Raw genomic sequence first — 14,949 nt, 5'->3', positions numbered from 1 at the left:
AAGATAATCCAGGGGCTAGCTGACTATGGCTTGAGGTCTAAATACAGCCCATAGCTTGTTTTGCATAGCCATTGAGATAAGGATTTTTTTTCCATTTAAAAGTATTATTTCCAAAAAACACAACACTATGCCACAGAAACTTCGTGACCCACAAAGACTGAAATAATTACGATCAGATCTGTTAAAGCAAAATTTGGTGATGCCGTATTAATCAAATACCGGTTATTCTGCTTTGCATTGTTGCATACATCTTTTCATCCATTAATTAATTTATTTACACTCGAATTGAAAATATGGATGTCACTCTATCTCCTCAAGAAAGCATCCAGCTTTATGATACCATGGTTTCAGTCTGGGAAGCTTGTCCCAAAGATCAGGTCAATACACAAACATATATTTGAGGTAGGAGACTGGCAGGACTTGTTTTCTGGTCATAACTGAGCCTAGAGCCTATGATCAGAATCTATGGCTATTTCTGAAACACACACTGTCTGAATGACCTACAGGTATATTCAGGGAAATTAGTTACCAGTCCAGAGATTTAAATGTGTAGTAACACAACCTAAAAGAAAAAAGTAAACAGGCGTGAATGTATTTAGTCTACAGAAGAATTTATTCAATTACGTTTATTCGAAGCATGGCAGAAAACCCAGAACCAGAGAACAAAGTGATTAATAAAAGCATTTATAAAACTAGCCAAGGTGAGAGGATGGCTTGAGCCCAGTAAAAGGAGACCAGCATGGGCAACACAGTGAGACCACTATCTAAAAAATAAATAAACCAATTACCCAGGTGTGGTGTCTGCATCTGTAGTAGCAGGGACTGGGGAGGCTACATCGGGAGGATTGTTTGAGCCCAGGAGATGGAGGCTTCAGTGAGGTATGGTCATGCCACTGCCCTCCAGCCTGAGCAACAGAGTGACACTCTGTCCGGAAAAAAAAAAGTAAAAAAGGCTTTATAAATAAAGATATGAAAATAATTTATTTCTTCCACAAAAGATTTTTCTGAGACACATCCTCCGGTAAGGGACTGTCTGTTCCCAACGTTTCTGAATGCATGAGATTGGACAAAGAGAGACGAAAGCTCTCAAGTCCCTTTTTCTACTACAAATGCCCTGGGGATGCCCTGCAAAGTCCCTGGCTCAAAGTGCCTGTCCCTTTCTATGAAAGTTCCTCGGTGCCCTGCAGTCATACCTCCTGCATTAGTGTGAGAAATTGGCATAGACTATCCAGGGACATGGGGAAGGGAAACTAGGAAAGATCTGAAACAAAGTAGGAGATAAAAGATTGGAAATTGGCGACGGAGCGTGTTATGGGCTAGGGTGTTCTGGATTGGCAAATTCTGGAATTCTTGTTAAGTACAGTGAGGCTGGTCCTACGAGGGAAGGAGAATAATTTGGGGGTGAACAAATTTCTGCACGTGGATCTGGTGCTCTTTTTAGTTTAGAATGGTGCGTTCAGTGTGGAAAGGATGTTAGCTTTGGCGCTGTGGGAGTAGTTAGCATCACCTGGTGAGAATCCCTCCACTTAGGTTGGAGAGGGGAGGAGGAGGAGTCTGTGATTCAGACCCAGTCCCCTGGTTGTAGGGACAGGAAGGAGTGTTTTGAGGATGGACTTTTAGGCTGGGTCAAGCAAGCATTTGCGTATTGTCTTATTAGATATTGGGTGAGGTGTAACGCTGGCCAAGTATTCCATATAGAAGGGGGAGAAAATACGGGGATATTTTGGAGGATAAAGGGGGATTTGTACATGAGTTTAAATGGGCTTAGGCTGAGGGGCTTTTGGGAAATGACTCATAAACGCATGAGGAACAGTGGGAGAAGTGAAGTCCAGGCCATTTTAACCTTTAGGGAGAGTTTGGTTAGTTGTTGTTTTTTATAAAATTTTTCCTGAAGATTCGGGGTGGCAAAGAATATGCAAAGCCGATTTAATGTTTAGAGCCTTTGCCAGCTGTTGGTTAAACTGTGAAACAAATTGGCACATTATCTGACTGGATGCAAGAGCGAGTTTAAACCGGTGGATAATATGGGTGAAGAGAATAGAAGCGATGGTGCATGCCTTTTTGGTGGTGGTGGGAAAAGCTTTTGTCCATCCAGATAATTTATCTACTATTATCAGAAGGTATAGGAATCACTTTCTGGGGGGCATGTGAGCGATGTTGATTTGCTAGTCCTGCCCTGGTAAGTGTCCTCAGGCCTTGTGTGTTGGAAAGGAGGTGGTTTGATAGCTTCCTGAGGGGAAGTTTGAGTGCAAAGGGAACATGCCTTAGTAATATCTTTGAGATGGGCAGCCACGGTGGAAGAATATATATAAGTTTTTAAAAACTGGAGTAGGGGCAATAACTGGCATGGAAATGGTTGTGCGCATATGAAAGTACAGAAGGTTTTTAAACTTGGACAAGACACTTTTATCATTGAGGTGGAACCATTTTTTCCTGAATGGCGCCAGTCCAGGCAAGTGGGGTTCGTTCCTACTGGGTATATGCAGGGTGTATGCTGGGAAAAAATGAGCAATAACGATGGGGTTTTAAAGGCTGCCTGCCAGGCTGCCGAATTTGTTGAAAGGTTTTTCTCGGTTTTGGCATCTGTAGCCTTTCAGTGTCCCTTGCAATGGATAATGGTGGCTTTTAGTGGTAGTTTATCCACCCCCAGCAGCTTATGTATAAGTTTGCCATTTCTTATGGGAGTTCCTTTTATAGTTAGGAAACCCTGTTCCTGCCAGATTAAGGCATGAGACTGTAGGATATAGTATGCATATTTGGAATTGGTGTCAATGTTGACCCTCTTTCCCTTTGCTAGTGTGAGGGCCCTGGTTAGGGCAACTAGCTTTGCCTGTTGAGAGGTAGCATGGGGTGGGAGAGCATTGGACTCTAGGAGTTTATTTTCAGCAATGATGGAATAGCCAGCTGCTGGACACGGCTCCCTAAAAGAGCTTCCATTAATTAATCATGTATGTGTTCCCTGCAAAGGGGCATCTGAAGTGTGTTGGAAGTGGGAGGAGAGGGAGTCTAAGAGGTCCAGGCAGGAGTGAGAGCGCTTAGAGTCGGAAGTGTTTACAGGGAGGAAGGTGGCTGGGTTGAGAGTTTTATGTTTCTGGAAGGTGATTAGAGGGTTACCTATGAATAAGGCATGTACCTGATGTAAGCAGGATGGTGTGAGGGATAGAAGAAATTGATGGTTTATGAGGTCCTGTAGGTAATGGGAAGATGCAATAGTAATGTGTTGGTAAAGAGGGAGTTTCCGTGCCTCTAAGGCCAGCAACGTGGCCGTCCCCAAGATTTTTAGTCAGAGTGACCAGCATTGGATGACAGAGTCCAGTTGTTTTGAGAGATGTGCAATGGCTTGTGCGGCATCACCGTATGTTTGGCAGAGTGGTCCAAGGGCAAGGCCTTGGTCGGAATGTACATACAAAGTAAAGGGCTTGGTGAGGTTGGGCAGTCCTGGTGTCAGGGCAATTAAAAGGGCATTTTTAAGTTTTGTTTGTTTGTTTGTTCGTTTGTTTTTGTTTTTGTTTTGTTTTAGTGGGAATTGATGGGGTAACCTCGGTTTGGGGGTTTTGGGATGGGCCCATGTGAGGCCATGTAGAGTGGCTTGGCCAGCAAGTCAAAGTTGGGAATTCACAGCCAAAAGTATCCCACAAGGCCCAAGAAGGAGAGGAGGTCCTTTTTTGTGTGTGGGGAAGGGGCATGTCCCAAATTAGCTCCTTTCGTTGGTTTGGGATGGTTCGAGAATTAGGGGTTAGGACAAACCCATGTTTGTGCTACCTGAGATTTTGTGGGTTAGGCCCAATCTCCTTGATTATGGAGGAAGTTAAAAACCTGAGTGGTATGTTGAATGGACAGGTTAAGGAAAGGGCTACAGAGAAGGAGGTCATTGACGTATTGGAGGAGGGCCCTAGGAAAAAGAGGAAGTTCAGCTAGGTCCTTGATGAGGGCCTGTCTGAATAGGTGGGGGCTATCCTGGAACCCCTGTGGGAGTATAATCCATGTTAGTTGGGTGGACATGTGAGTATTAGGATTTGGCCAAGTTAAAACAAAGAGACTTTGGTAAGCTGGGTTTAAGGGAATAGTGAAATAGGCGTCTTTTAGCTCCAACACAGAGGAGTGTGTGGTAGAGGTAGGAGTACAGGAGAGTAGAGTATATGGGTTGCAGACCACCAGATGGATTGGTACCACTGCCTGGTTAACAACTTGGAGATCCTGGAAAAAGGGCTAAGTCTTGTCTGTCTTTTGGAAAGCCAGAATAGGGCTATTGTGGGGAGAGTTGACAGGCTTGAGAATTTTAGCTTGCCAAAGTTTACAAATAGGATTGAGGCCCCTTAAACCGGCTGGATTAAGGGTATATTGAGACTGACAAAGGAAAATGGAGGGGTTCTGAAGGGTTATTTTAACTGGGATGTGATGTGTGGCTATTGTGGGTTTAGAAACATTCCAAACTTTAGAATTAACAGAAGGTAACGGTAAATAATGAGGATGAGTGGGGGGAGAGGGAAGCATTTCGGTGTCAGAGTAAAATAAAAGGGGTAGAATTGTAGGAATCACATTGCATGGAGGCCTGGAATTTACTTAATATGTCCCACCCCAAGATAGGTGTAGGGGCTGAGGGATAACCGGGAAAGAGTGGGTGAAGGGGGGTGTTGAATAGGTTGTATAATAAAGGACGAGTCTGTGCCTAGAGGGGATTCTATTGACTCTCACAATAGAGACCGAAGAACTGAAAAAGGATCTAGAATATTCGGGTAAAATCGAGTAACTAGTTGTCCCATTGAGCATCCAATAGGAAAGACATGGGCTTACTAGAGACTGACAGAATTACCCTGGGTTCCGAGGTGGTGATGGCAGTAGGGGCAGTGGACTCTAGGCCCCATCTGTCTTCAGGTGTGGGTGGTGAAGCAGGATGAAGAGTTTCACTGAGCACAGTTTGACTTCCAGTGTTGCTTGGTACCACAGATGGGGCAAGGTTTTCAGAATATCCTGGGATTAGGGTAGGCTTTTTCCCAGTGTCTGTGTTGGACGCACCTATAACAGGCTCCTGGAGTTGACTGTTGCCAGGTTGAGGAATTCTGTATGCCTTGGGAACCCTGTTGACTGGCAGCTACCAGCATTTGGTATTTAGCCTGGTCTTTCTTTAGGTTTGGGGTTTTCAGTGCTGCCTCTCTATTCTTAAAGACCTTAAAGGCCACTTTGATTAAGTTTCTTTGGGAGGCTTGAGGGCCATCCTCCATTTTTTTTAAGTTTTCTTCAAATGTCTGGGGCTGACTGGGAGATAAAGTGTAAATGGAGGTCGATTTTGCCCTTATTGTTACTAGGGCTTAAGGTGGCATATTTAGTTGTGACCTTTGGAAGGCAGGAGAGGAAAAGAGCAGGGGCAACTTTATTTATGCCAGCTAGAAGGCATGATATGATATGGCCTGGTTTCTGTCTGTCTACGGAAGTTGCCTGACAATTCCAATTGGGGTCAGTTCTGGGGACAGCTAGGGTCCCTATTGGGTTGTGAGCAGCATCTTTTTGTTGGAGGGTGTTCTCATAGGTCTGGGTGCCAATAAAGATGCGTTCCCTGTCCTCCAAGGTGAGGGTAGAGGAGAGGATGACATATATGTCATGCCAGGTAAGGTCATAAGATTTAGGGAAGTACAGAAATTCCTTGCAGAAGGAGGTAGGATCCATTGAAAAGGAGTCAAGTCTCTTCAATATGGGAGAAGTCAGCTAGGGAACTTGAATTTAGATTATGCCTTCAGGCCTCGCAACCTCCTGCAGGGGAAAGACTTTGGAAGGCCTTTGGGCATGTGCCTGGTTTTCGGCAAAAGAGGGTTGGGCGTGAGACCTGGTTTGAGGTGGAGAAGGAAGGGGGATGGAGGGCGACAGTAAGTGGGTGGAGGAGCTGGATCCGAAGGAGAAGGTGGAGGGAATGGTAGTGGGCAGGAGGCAGAGGAAGGGGTTTGTTGGCCAGGTTGAGATTCAGAGGAGGAAGGCGCTTGTCTGGAGGAGGAGGCATTTTGGGGGGTTTCTCCTTGAGGAGGAAGATTTGAAAAGGTGAACAAGATTGGCAGAGAGGGAGAGTGAGCTGTGAACGAAGATATAAGCAAAGCACTTCAGATTACTTACCATTGTGTTGGAGAAAGTTTTTTAGATTATGTTGAACTTGGAAGTTGAATGTTTTGTTTTTTTGGAAGAGGGGAGTGAATACTCTGGATGGGAGTGAATACCCCTGAGGAAAGTGAGTACCCTGGAAGAGAGTGAATACCCCAGGGGGAGCGAGTACTCCAGAGAGAAGTGAATACACCAGAGGAAAGTGAGTACTCGATTCCGCCTGGAAGAAGGGACCTGGAGAGTCGGGGCAGCCGTGTACTATTCATGCTCCCCAGGGGCTGGATCGGCCAGAGTGGCAAACGTTCTGAGGCTGTCCCCTGAGAAGGGAGGCTGCGGTCACCTGGTGACTGGGGAGACCTCTCACCCAGCACTTGATTGTTTTTTGGAGAACAGGCAGAAATAGAGAGGAATCCGGAAAGGAGGAAGAGGGAGACTCACCCACTAATTGATGCCCAGTGTTGGATGTGATGTCCAGAAATGGGGGTGATCCTTGTTGCAGCAGCTCAGAAAGGGGAAGCAAAGGAAATAAAAAAGGTCGACAGTTTGATCAATATCTGGAGGTTATCCCAGGTCTGGAGAAGACTAGAGTATAAGGGGAACGGAACTAGGAACAGGGAGATGACTCAGGATCCGGAAGCAGGCCCCGGTCTAGTTTGTGCTGCTTTCTGCTTTCCCGGTTGCAGGAGAAAATTTACCCATTAGAACCCAATCACCACTCCAGGTTTTGACACCAAAATGTTAGGTTTTGAAGAGAAGGCGAGGATGAAAGAAAGACACACAGAGAGGGGGCAGCTCAAACAGCAACACAGGAATACTGCAGACGCTTGTGGAAGTGGGGGACCAGCTTAATGCCAGATCCCACCACCACTTACAGTCTGGGGTACTTACAGGTATGGGTGGGAGGGATCTGGGCAGTATGGCTTGCTGCCCGGCAGGATATTGATAAGATGTTCTTATGATCAGGTGGTTTGGCCCTTTTTCTGGTGGAATATCATCGTGGTGTTCCTTAGAACTTTGCCAAGCAAGATACGATAGGGATGTTTCTTTAGTTGGGCCTTTGTCTGCCTTGTGGACAGGTGGTTAGGCAGGATGTTTCTCATGGCCTGAACCCCCATGGGATGTTTCACTTTGACCAAGGTCTGCAAAAAGCAAAGAACTAACAAAATCGTGCAGTTTGGACTAACAGACGACCTTACCCATGCTCCTCTTCTTCTTCCCCATAGATCCCTACCCTGTGATTCAACCTTGTTCTTCTCTGGATCAAACCCCTTCCTCAACCTGCATTCCTTCTCATAAAGCCCCCCTTGCTATCCAGTCTCTATCCTATTCACCCACAATAATGTCTTTCTGGCCTCTCCCTGTTTTCTTAACAGATGCAGGAGACACCAAACAGAGACTTAGCCCTCGAACCGAGTTTGAAAAAGAAGAAAACGTCAGAATATTCAACAGTATTAGTGTTGTGCTACAGGAAGACTAAGAAAATACATTCAAATCAACTGGAGAATGACCAGTCCCGAGAGAACTCCATCAATCCAGTCCAAGAGGAGGTGGACGAAGGCCTAGACTCCGCTGAAGGATCTTCACAGGAAGACGAAGACCTAGACTCATCTGCAGAATCTTCAAAGCAGGATGAAGACCTAGACTTACCTGAAGGATGTTCCCAGGAGGATGAAGACCTAGGGTTATCTGAAGGATCTTCACAGGAGGATAAAGACCTAGACTCAGCTGGAGGATCTTCACAAGAGGACGAAGACCCAGACGCATCTGAAGGATCTTCAGAGGAGGGTGAGGAAGACTAGTCAAACATGGAGAAACCAAATTGGACAAATCCTCACCACCAACGGCGATGATTACAATAAAATCAAGTTTGAGAAGCTGATGGCTGTGTATATCTCTGCCTGTTTTCTGATGGTGGGGGGGAAGGGAAGGGAAGAGGTAGGCATTTGAGAAGGGAGGGATATGAGGTCCTGTAGGGTTGGTGGACAGACTCACAGGTTGACAGTAAGCCAGACATTGTAAATAAGGCCTGGGGGAGGACTGATTCCTAAAGAAAATTTTCTTCTTAAAATTTTATCTCACAGGAAGTGGAGATGTGTATATGTTCATGCAACTGTACCTGGCAGCACGTAGTTCTGCTGAATGTACATATCAAAGGTATTCCCATACCCTTTCCATTTGATATTTTCCTAGGTTAGAAATATATGCTTTATATAGAGTAAATGTTCTGTAAAACACAAAGCACAATACAAAAGAAGATAGTAGATGTAGGCGTAAGTAAACAGCAGGAAAGCATTGCTTGTAATGAAATGATTGAAAAGCCAATTCTAAAACAAAATTTTCAATGCATCTTAAATATTTATGTTACTGTTTTAATGACCTCAACAGTCTTTTATTTTTATTTTTATTTTATTATTATTAGACTTTAAGTTTTAGGGCACATGTGCACAATGTGCAGGTTAGTTACATATGTATACATGTGCCATGCTGGTGTGCTGCACCCATTCCTCAACAGTCTTTAATCAAGATAAGTATGCTTTAGAAATGTGTTGATATCCAGAAAGTGTGAATATTCAAAATCGCCATGACTTGGGAAAAGGAAAGTAAAACACTCCAAGTATGAGGAGCTTTTTTCCATGGAATGTGAACTGCAAGGTGGTGAGAAGGGTTAGGTGTGATGTGGTGAGATCATTTTTAGGAGAGTGTGTCTATTATCAGCTTTATAACACTTCCATTTTGCATTATAATTTCCTGAAATTCATCATTTAATTAAGGCTATAGATTTTGATTACAATGTTTCTTAAAATGTCAAACAGTATAATATTTATAGTGAAAAAGAAAACTGCTTGGTGGATACACATCGGTTAGCGGGGAAAAGACACCACAGGGATTCACCATGGAGTCACCTGTGGATGGAGTTTTAGTTTCTGTCTTTGAATTGACCTTCACATAGTGCCTACCTGTTGAGAGTTCAGGGGATGTTGGAGAGATAATTAGGTAAAACAAGAAGGTCTTCACAGGATACATGAGGGAGTTAAATAAAAATTCAGGAGCAATAACAATTTTAGTTATTTGTAACTGTTTTTGCTAAGTCATAACATTGTCATTGATAACATGAAAACATAAAATATACTAAATACCAATAGACAAAACCCAGTTTTCTTTTCTCTAACCGAATACCTAAATACCTAGCACTGATTTCCAGAACAAAATCCCCCACATACCATCTTTGGAATAAAAGAATATTCTTTCAAGTTGTCGGACCACAAGGTAAAAACAAAAAATCCCAATGCTTTTTTTCTTACTCTTTGATATGCACAATTGAAGGTATTTCTCATTGCAAACTAATATTTCCATCCAGCACGTGACATGAAAGAATTTTTCATATTAGGATAGTAATACGGGATCACATTCTTTAGCCTTAGGCATTGCAGAGGGGGGGAAAAAAAAACTAAGCTGAGAGAGGCGGAGCAAGAAAAGCAGAATAGAAGGCTGCACCGATCAGCCCTCTCGCAAGGAAACAAATTTAACAGCTATCCACACGGAACAAAACACCTCCATAAGAACCCAAAATCAGGGGAACTCTCATAGCACCTGGTTGTATCACTGAAAGAGGCACTGAAGAGTTAGAAAAAACAGTCTTAAATCGCTGTCGCCACCCCTTCCCTACCCTAGGCAGTGGCAGTGTGGTGTACAGAGCATCCCTGGAAGCTGGAAGAGCAAGAGCAGAGCAGTTGTGAGGCACTGAACTCAGTGCTGTCTCTTACAGGAGAAAGGAAAACCAGACCAAACTTAGCTGATTCCCATCTGGGAAGGGATCATTTAAACCAACTCTAGCCAGAGGGCAATTACCCATCCCAGTAATCAGAACTTGAGTTTCTGCAAACCTTGCCACCACGGGCTAAAAAACTGTTCCAGGTTTCTCAGAAAACCTTAAAGGCAGTCTAGGCCATAAGATCTGTAATTCGTAGGTGAGTTCTAGCATAGAATTGGGCCCAGAGGCAGTGGACTGTGGCGGGTATGTGGAGGGGTGCACATGACTTACTGAGACATCAGCTGGGGCAGCCAAGTGAGTGCTGGTGTCACCCCCGCCCTAGCCTCAGACTTCCCAGCCAGCAGCTCCATAAAAGGCCCCTTCCTTCCACTTGAGGAGATGGAATAGTGAGGAGCATTTTTTTTTATTGCATCTTGAATACCAGCTCAACTACAGCAGGACAGGGCACTGGTCAGGATTGTGAAGCCCCTGTTCCAGGCACTAGTTCCTGGATAACATTTCTAGACACACCCTAGGCCAGAAAGAAAACTGCTGCCTTGAAAGAAATGACCAAGCCCTGGCAGCATTAATCACCGGCCAACTGAATAGTCCTTGGTTCCCGAATAGACAGCAGCGATAACCAGGTACTACATCAAGGACCTTGGGTGAACCTCTGAGACATACTGGCTTCAGGTACCAACATGGTAAGAGGGGAATAGAGTAACAAGCAGGCTACTGGGGTCCCCGATTCCAGGACTTGACTTCTGGACAGCATTTCTGGACGTGCCCGTGACCAGACAGGTGCCCACTGCCCTGAAGGGTGAGTCCTAGTCCAGGCAGCATTCACCAGGAGCTGACTTAAGAACCCCTGGGACTTAAGGGAGCATCAGTGGCAGTGTTGTAGTACTCTCTATGGCCTGTAGTAGGGGATGCTATAGGAGGGTGAGGCTCCCCTGCCTTTGAAAAACGGAAGGAAGTGTGGGAAAAACTGCTTCTTGTGGTTTGAGTGTCAGCTCAGTTGCAATACAATAGAACACCAGGTGTTTATCTCTAATCCCTGACTCCTGGATGACACCTCTGAACCCACCTGAGGGAACTCACTGCCCTGAAAGGAAGGACACAGGCCTGGCTAGCTTTGCCACCTGCTGATTACAGAGCCTCAGGGCTTTGAGAAAATATAGGCAGTAGCCAGGGAGTGGTTATAGCAGGCCTTTGGCAAGACCCAGCTCTGTGCAGGCTTCAGGTCTGACCCAGCACAGTCATAGTGTTTGTGGATACAAGAGTGCCTGTATCACTCCACTCCCAGCTTTAGGTGGCTCAGAACATGGAGACAGAGACACACAGTTTGTGTGGGAGAAAGTAGGGGAAGGGAACAGGAGTCTCTGCCTGATAACCCAGAGACTTCTCCTGGATCTTTTCTGAAACCCTCAAGGTGGTACCTCCAGAAGTATGCAAGAACTGCAGCATTACTGCGCTTGGGGTGCCCCCTAAAGCAGATAGAGCTTGAAACAAAAGCCCCAAGTCTTTGCAAATAGCTGGAAAATATTCTCAAAAAGGATGGTTACAAACAAGCCCAGACAGTGAAGACTACGATAAGTAACTAACTCTTCAATGACCAGACACTGAAGAATATCTACTAGTATCAACACCATCCAGGAAAACATACCCTCACCAAATGAAGTAAATAAGCTGCCAGGACCAATTCTGGAGAAACAGATATGTGACCTTTCAGACAGAAAATTCAGAATAACTGGGTCATGCCTGCAATTCCAGCATTTTGGTAGTCCGAGACAGGTGGATCACCTGAGGTCAGGAGTTCAAGACCAGCCTGACCAACATGGTGAAACCCCATCTCCACTAAAAATAGAAAATTAACTAGGCGTGGTGGCTCATGCCTGTAATCACAGCTACTGGGGAGGCCGAGGCCAGAGAATTGCTTGAACTCAGGAGGCAGAGGTTGCAAGGAGCCGAGATCGCACCATTGCAGTACAGCATGGGCAACAAAAGTGAAACTCTGACTCAAAAAAAAAAAAAAAAAAAATAGGCGGGTTGATAAAACTCAAAGAAATTCAATGTAACACAGAGAAGAATTCAGAATTCTATCAGATAAGTTAACAACAAGTTTCAAATAATTAAAATGAATCAAGCAGAAATTGTGGAGCTGAAAAATGCAAGTGATAGGCTGCAGAATCTCTCAAATTCTGTTAATAGCAGAATCAATCAAGCAGAAGATAGAATTAATAAGCTTGAAGACAGGCTATTTGAAAATATACAGTCACAAAAGACAAAAGAAAAACCGAGTAGAAAGCAATGAAGCATGCCTACAGGATCTAGAAAATAGCTTCAAAAGGACAAATCTAAGAGTTATTGGCCTTAAGGAGGAGGTACAGAAACACATAAGAGTAGAAAGTTTCTTCAAAGAGATAATAATAGAGAACTTCCCAAACCTAGAGAAAGATACAAATATCCAAGTACAAAAATGTTATAGAACACCAAGCAGATTTAACTCAAAGAAGGCTACTTCAAGTCATTCAATAATGAAACTCCCAAAAATCAAGGATAAACAATCGTTCTTAAAGCAGCAAGATAAGAGAAACAAATAACATCCAATGGAGCTCCAATATGTCTGGCAGCAGACTTTTCAGTGGAAACCTTACAGGCCAGGAGAGAGTGGCATGACATATTTAAAGTGCTGAAAGAAAAAATTTTTAACCTTAGAATAATATATCTAAAACAACTATCCTTCAAACATGAAGGAGAAAAAAGAATGGTCCCAGAGAATGGAAAGCTGAGGGATTTCATCAACACCAGCCCTGTCCTACAAGAAATGTTACAAGGAGTATTTAAATCAGAAAGAAAAGGACGGTACTGAACAATAAGTAATCAACTGAAGGTACAAAACTCAGTGGTCATTGTAAGTACACAGAAAAACAGAATATTATAACAAAGTAACTGTAGTGTGTAAACTGCTCTTATTCTAAGTAGAAAGACTAAAGGATAAACCAATCAAAAATAAAAAGCACAACTTTTCAAGACGTAGTCAACACAATAAGATACAAAGAGAAACAACAAAAAATTAAAAAGCGGTGGGACAAAGTTAAGGTGCCGCTTTATTCGTTTTATTTTTGTTTGTTGTTTGTTTATGAAAATAGTCTTAAGTAAATATCAGATTAAAAATAACGGTTTATCAGATATTATTTGCAAGCCTCAAGGCAACCTCAAACTAAAGAACATGCAATATATACACAAAAAATAAAAGGCAAGGAACTAAATCATATACCCACAGAAAAATCATCCTCACTGAGAAAAGACAGGAAGGAAAGAAAGAAGGAATATAAGATCACAAAACCATCTGAACATAAAAAACAAAATGATAGGAGTAAGTTCTTACTTATCAATAGTAACATTGAATGTAAATGGGCTAAACTCTTCCATTAGAAGACATAGACTGGCTGAATGTATGAAAAAACAGGATACATTGATCTGTTGCCTACCAGAAACACACTTCACCTCTAAAGACACACATAGACTGAAAATAAAGGGATGGAAAAAGATGCTCCATGCCAATGGAACCAAAAAGAAGCAGGATTAGCTATATTCATAGCAAACAAAATAGATTTCAAGACAAAAAATGTAAGAGGAAAAAAAAGTCACTATATAATAATGAAGGGATCAGTTCAACAAGAGGATATAACAACTTTACCTATATGTGCACTCAATCCTGGAGCACCAAGGTATATAAAGGAAATATTATGAGAACTAATGGGAGAGATAGGTCCCAATACCATAATGGCTGGAGGCTTCAACACCCTACTTTCAGCATTCGACAGTTCTTCCAGACATAAAATCAACACAGAAACATCACACTGAATCTACATTATAGACCAAACGGATCTAACAGACATTTACAAAACACTTCTTCCAAGGACTGCAGAATACACCTTCTTTTACCCAGCACATGGATCATTCTCAAGGATAGAATTTATGTTAGGTCATAAAACAAGTCTTAAAACATTCAAATAAATTGAAATAATATCAAGCTTCTTCTCTGACCACCAAAAAAAAAAAAAAAAAAAAAACGGAAAATAACAAGGGGAACTTTGAAAATTATACAAATACATAGAATTAAAAAAAAAATGCTCATGGAAACACAACGTACCAAAACCTATGAGATACAGCAAAAGCAGTATTAAGAGGGAAGTTTATAGCTATAAGTGCCTACATTAAAAAAGAGGAACACCTGCAAATAATTTTATGACGCATCTTAAAAAAATAGAAAAATAAGCTCAAACTGAACCCAAAATTAGTAGAAGAAATAATAAAAGACCAGAGCAGAAATAAATGAAAGTAAAATGAAGAAAATCAAAAGACTATCAAGGAAACAAAAAGTTGGGTTTTTTTTTAAAGCTATACAAAATTGATAAACCTGTAGCCAGACTATGGAAGAAAAAGGAGAGAAGTTTGAGATAAATAAAACCCGAAATTAAAAGGAGACATTACAGGCTAATACTGCAAAAATTCAAAGGATTACTGTGGTGACTATGGGAAACTGTATGTCAACAAATTGGAAAATCTCCCGGAAATGCATAAATACTTACCTATACAAACAACCAAGTTTGCATGAAGATATCGAAAACCTGAGTAAGCCAATAACACGTAACAAGATAAAACCGTAATAAGCAGTCTCCTAGTAATGGAAAGCCTAGGACTTGATGGCTTCACTGTTGAATTCTACCAAACATTTAAAGAAGAACTAATACCAATCCTACTCAAACTATTCGAAAAAATAGAGGAGAAGGAAACGCTTTCAAAGTCATTCTAAAAGGCCTGTTTTACCCTGATACCAAAACCAGACAAAGACACATTAGAAAAAAAAAAAAAACCTACAGTCCAATATGTCTGATGGATACTGATGCAGAAATCCCCAACAAAATACCAGCAAATCAAATTAAAGAATACATTAGAAAGATCATTCATCATGACCAAGTGAGATTTATTGCTGGGATGCAAAAAGATTTTGACAGGTACAAATCAGTCAATGTGATTCATCATATCAACAGAATTAAGGCTAAAATCATATGATCATTTCACTTGATGCTGAAAAGACATTT

General features: G+C 42.5%; 1 protein-coding gene across 1 annotated transcript; it reads left to right on the top strand.

Annotated features, from left to right (window-relative positions):
• The first annotated feature begins 637 nt into the window (after positions 1–637).
• LOC129052820 (sperm protein associated with the nucleus on the X chromosome N2-like) lies at positions 638–7,886 on the top strand. Its single transcript, XM_054544178.1, has 3 exons — positions 638–701; positions 3,782–3,876; positions 7,461–7,886. Exons 1-3 carry the CDS (start codon positions 638–640, stop codon positions 7,884–7,886), a joined length of 585 nt encoding a protein of 194 aa, XP_054400153.1.
• Positions 7,887–14,949: the final 7,063 nt, after the last annotated feature.

Source organism: Pongo abelii, chromosome X, assembly GCF_028885655.2.
Source record: "Pongo abelii isolate AG06213 chromosome X, NHGRI_mPonAbe1-v2.0_pri, whole genome shotgun sequence".
In the NCBI taxonomy this organism is placed as follows: domain Eukaryota; kingdom Metazoa; phylum Chordata; class Mammalia; order Primates; family Hominidae; genus Pongo; species Pongo abelii.
This window is presented reverse-complemented; position numbering and strand designations above follow the sequence as displayed.